Below are 5,345 nucleotides of genomic sequence, written 5' to 3' on the forward strand. Positions count from 1 at the left end.
GGGGTGGTTTTGGGTTTTCTTGGCTGTCTTGGGTGGCTACCCACAAACAAGTCCTACGGTCTGTGGTCCCCTCCACGGGCCGTGGTTGGCCTCTGTAGGATGGAATTAGGAACTTCTGGAAAACTGCTATGTTGCCCTTTCTCAAATCCGAGGTGTTACATTATCTCCCCCTTGGGATAATTCGTCCTCAAATGAGATTCAAGACATCACAAAATGAAAACGACTCTAAACTAGCAACCCATCATGCATGCAACTTTATCTAAATGCACACAACAAAGGAGGAACTTTGAATCCATGATACAACATATTGAAAGCATTATAAGGAAGATATGAACTAGACCTAGCAGCCCAATATGCATAAAATTTCAAGATTACACATATCCGAGGAGGAATCACCATCTCCAAGCTAAAAGCATGTTCAATCATCATATCATGAAAACTATATGCAACTAATGAGTTTGAGATTTTGACTAATTTAAGGCTTAATATTCATTGTTTTAGTGTCCTCAATGCCTATTTTATGCTCTAAACTGATGTTTAAGTGTTAATTTGCAGCAATGAAGGCAAAAGAGCAAGGCAAGGATATTATCAGGCAAAAAAGATCAGAAAAGCTAAAAAACCTGAAGACAAGAAAAGCTGATGATCGCCAAGAGCACTCGGTGACTTGCCGAGTGGTACTTCAGCTTGCCAAAAGTTATAGCATGCCAACCTTAGTAAAAAGCCAATTGGGTGATGTAAATGACATTTTGGCGAACTTCCGAATGGATCGACGACAAGGACCTTGATTGCCTAAAGTTACAGAGTGATGAGTGAAGATTCAAGAAAACATAGCGATATAAAGGGACAGTTGGCGCATCGCCAACTAGGTCGGCAAGCTTGACTTCGATCTCATAAAGTCACAACATAGAAAGGGTGAAAACTCAAGCCAAAAAGGCGATGAATAGGAGCATTGCTTATTCCATTGAATGACCTCGAAGGCAAAAATTTGGGAACGTATAAATTGAATTTTGAAAAGGGAAAGAGTAGTTCCTAAAGATTCTAATTCTGGTTTTTTGATCCAAACATTGTTTTAAATGGTTTATAAAGTATTTTTTAAAGTTGGGTTTTTAATTTTAAGTTTATTTCAAGCATTGTGGAGACTCGAATTTCATTACCCAGCTGATGGAGAACATAGTTGGTAATATATTCCTATTTTTTATAATGTATGGCTAAAACCCCCATTCTTGGGGGTGTGATTATGTTATTAATTGTCTCAATTAGCTTATGTGTATTAGTAATTACTGATTTAATTGTTGTTTTGAAGTAGGTTTGATAGATAACTGAGTTTTAATTCATGAATTGTAGTTACATATACAATTCTAGCCTAGTATTCTATGCTTGCTTGAGAAAGATGTTTTAGAATTAAAGTTATGAATTGATGATTGTAGTGATTTGGTTGTTGTGGATTTAGCCTAAGAATGGGAGTCTTAATTTGATCCTTCCAATCTAACTCGAGAGAGTAGATTAACTGAGGTTTTGGGCTGTTCATAATTATTATGCTTATCGAGGTTCGAGAGAACTCACTTGAATCGTGATAGTTGATTGAGATATGACTATTACATCTAAAGTCTAGCCTACCCACTAAGATTAAATAGATTTCAGTAATTAGTAATCACTCATATAGCAAAATTGGCAATTAATCGATCACATCCCCAAGGATCTCTCTCCACTTGAATACTCCCCTGTTTTCATAGTTGTTAATTGACAAACCTAATCCCCCCATTTGACATTAGATGTTAAACCCTGGAACTTTTTTTAATTGTTTCGATAAATTTTATTCCTACAACCGATTAGAACACTTCTTTCACTTCATAATTAAATTCTCTACCATATCACTTTTTGTGGGATCGACCTCAACTCTTCGTTGGGTTTATACTAGATTGCGATTGCCTATACTTAGAATTGGATGAAGTGTAGTTGAGCTTTATAAAAAATGGCGCCACTGCCGGGAAGTGGTGGTTAGAATTCTTTAAGGGAAGTTTAGCTGTGATCTAATCTTATTTGTAGTTGAATCGACTTACTTTGTTTTGTGTTTGTTATTGGCTGTTGTTGAATAGGTGACGAGATGAGTGTGAACTGGAGCAACGCTTGCCAACTTGGACATCAGGACAACATCGTTAACTTGAATGATGTCAATGAAGCTTGATTGGATGGTGTAGATGCTATTCATTTACCTTCGGTCGTGGGAAATGCGGTATTACATGTGACTAGCACGATGTTGCAACTATTACAAATGAAAGGTGTATTCGAAGGGCTGGCTTATGAGGATCCCCATGACCATATTCAGAAATTTTTGGACATGTGTGGTCCATTTTTGTTCAAGAACATCTCACAAGAGTCAGTCCGACTTTGGTTGTTTCCTTTTTCTTTGACAAGGGAAGCGACAAAGTGGCTAGCTGATCTGCCAAGGGATTCAATTACGTCTTGGGAAGAGCTTACCAAGGAATTCTTCATAAGATTTTTGCCTCCTTCGAAGATTATGGCATTGAGAGATAATATTCAGGGCTTCAAGTAGTTGGATGGTGAACGAATCCATGAGAATGGCTGAGGTTTAAGAAGCTATTACTCCAATTCCCAACTCACGTACTCCAGAATAACGTGTTATTACAACATTTCTACCGGAGTCTAGATTCAGTCAACAAGGATGTAGCTGACCAGCTTGTCAATGGAGAAATTTTGCAGCAACCTTTTGAAATAGCGTCGACTTTTCTTGATGGGATGACGAAGATAAATCGTTCTTTGTACACTAAAGAAGACCAAGTGTCTCCCTTGAATTTTGGGCTGACAATAGAGCAAGTAGAAAATAAACTAAGAACGATGATGTCCTAAATGGTGTTGCTAAACAAACAAGTGATGGGGAGTATATCTGAAAACAATGCAGTGCAAAAATTGTCAAGACTAGAGGAGGGTTCGTAGCCGAGCTCCTTGAAGTCGGGTAGGAATCAAGGTTGGAACACATTTATTGAAGATGGATGGAGAGAGTACAATCAAGATTGGGCTGACCAAAATGACTTTTGGAGGAGAGAAGACAATCATGATGTGTGTCACATGCAAATGGGTGACAACCCAAAACCTAAAGGCAGTTCAGGGAGTCTTCAAGTGGATGAATTGTTATCACGTATTCTAGATAAAGTTGAAGGGTACGATGACATGCTTAAGGAAATGAAGGCCGATTTCACATCCTTGAATAATAAAGTAAACTCTCACGCAGATTCTGTCAGGCAACTCGATTATCAAATGAGCCAACTTTCAGCCCAGTTAGACCCCAAGCTATTGGACAGGTGTGCAAATGATGATATGGCAAATTCAAAGGCTGATCATGACAAATGTTTGATGGTTTTTACACGAAGTGGGAAAGTACCAGGTGGTGATGTGAAGGTGAATGATGGGGCAAACACTAGTAGAGAATAGAAAGACACCATTGATGTAGAGATGTCCAATCAAACACCGGAGAATAATATGCCCGAAGAGGATGAAGAAAGTTTGAGGCAAAGCACCATCGAAGAGCTGAAAATAGCTAAAGAAATGGCTGCCTCTTCTTCAAATTCAGTAAAACCACTTCCCATAATCAACCCACATTTTCCTCAAAGGCTCAAAAAACGGAATGAAGATGACAAATTAAAGAAATTTTTATCCGTGTTCAACACTCTTTCTATAAACCTTCCTTTAGTGGAAGCATTATTTGAGATGCTGGGATACGCGAAATTCATGAAAGAACTGGTCACTAAGAAAAGAAGTATCGATTTCGAAATGATTGAAGTGTTTCACAATTGCAGTGCCGTTATGACCAGCGATGTGATCACTAAAAAAAGGATCCGGGGGCATTTACCATCCCATGTACCATTGGGATGCTTCAGTTTTCCAAAGCTTTGTGCAACTTGGGGGCGAGTATTAACTTGATGTTGTATGCTGTCTTCAAGCAACTTGGGCTGGGTGAACCTAAATCCACAACAATACGGCTTCTTATGGCTGACCGGTCTATTAAACACCCTATTAGAATACTTTATGATATCTTGGTGAAGGTGGATAGATTTATCTTTCAGGCTGACTTTGTTATTTTGGATTGTGAGATTGATGTAGATGTGTCTATTATTTTGGGTAGGCTATTTTTGGCAATCGGAAAAGCCCTAGTCGATGTTGAAAGTGGTGAGTTAAAGTTCCGGGTAAATGATGAGGAGGTCACATTCAATGTGTGCAAATTGATGAAACAACCTAGTGACATTCATGTGGTTTCAATAATTTATGTGATTGATGAAGTAGTGGCTAGTGTGAGTGAAATGATGTGTATGGATGAACCCCTTGCTGTTGTCTTTGCAAATTATGATGAGGACGAAGTTCAAGGATATGATGAAGTTGTGGCTATTCTATCGGGACTAGGCGGTTATTCAAATAACTCAATAAAGGTTGATATTGATCTGATAAATCGAGAGAGTCCCCCCGCTAAACAATCCACGGAAGAACCTCCAGAACTTGAGTTGAAAGCACTCTCATCTCATCTTCGGTATGTATTTTTGGGAGCAAACAATACCTTACCCGTCATCATTGCAGCAGACTTGCTTGAGTGGCAAGTGAAATTGCTTGTTGTGGTATTAAAGCGATACATCAAGGCCATAAGATGGACAATTGCTGATATTATAGGTATTCCCACAAGATTTGCACTCATAAAATCCAATTGGATAGTGAATGCAAACCAAATGTTGAGCATCAAAGAAGGCTAAATCCGTCTAAGCAATAAGCGGTGAAGAAAGAAATTATCAAGTGGTTAGATGCAGGTGTGGTTTACCCTATTGCAGATAACAAATGGGTAAGTCCTGTGCAATGTGTACCAAAGAAAAGGGGCATCACGGTGGTTCCAAACAAAAAGGTGAACTTGTACCTATGAGGCCGGTCATTGGTTGGAGTATATGCATGGGCTATCAGAACTTAAATGCATGGACCGAGAAAGATCATTTCCCAATGCCGTTTATGGACAAAATGCTTGATAGGCTTGCAGGGCGTGGATGGTACTTTTTTTTGGATGGTTATTCTGTATACAACAAGATTTCTATTTCACCAGATGATCAAGCGAGGACTACTTTCACATGTCCCTATGGACCTTTTCTTTCAAGAGGATGCCCTTTGGGTTGTGTAATATTTCGGCAAAATTCCAATGATGTATGCTTTCTGTTTTCACAAATATGGTGGAAGACTTAATGGAAGTATTCATGGATGATTTCTCAGTCATTTGTGATTCATTTGAAGCATGTCTTGAACACCTTGGGGAAGTGCTAAAAAGGTGTGTGGAAACCAATCTAGTTCTAAATTTG

The 5,345-nt window shown here is 38.8% G+C and overlaps 1 protein-coding gene across 1 annotated transcript; it reads left to right on the forward strand.

Moving 5' to 3' along the window:
• Positions 1-3,471: 3,471 nt before the first annotated feature.
• On the forward strand, positions 3,472-4,757 carry LOC125845765 (uncharacterized). Its single transcript, XM_049525298.1, has 2 exons — positions 3,472-3,759; positions 3,852-4,757. The coding sequence occupies exons 1-2, from the start codon at positions 3,472-3,474 to the stop codon at positions 4,755-4,757; spliced, it is 1,194 nt and encodes a 397-aa protein (XP_049381255.1).
• Positions 4,758-5,345: the final 588 nt, after the last annotated feature.

This window comes from Solanum stenotomum, chromosome 11 (genome assembly GCF_019186545.1).
Source record: "Solanum stenotomum isolate F172 chromosome 11, ASM1918654v1, whole genome shotgun sequence".
Classification (NCBI taxonomy): Eukaryota; Viridiplantae; Streptophyta; class Magnoliopsida; order Solanales; family Solanaceae; genus Solanum; species Solanum stenotomum.

Bases quoted from the DNA above. Each gene is read 5' to 3' on its own strand.
- LOC125845765 (XM_049525298.1), top strand. From the start codon at position 3,472: ATGTCCAATCAAACACCGGAGAATAATATGCCCGAAGAGGATGAAGAA. The intron at 3,760-3,851 runs GTCACTAAGAAA...CACTAAAAAAAG, and splicing joins CGAAATTCATGAAAGAACTG to GATCCGGGGGCATTTACCAT.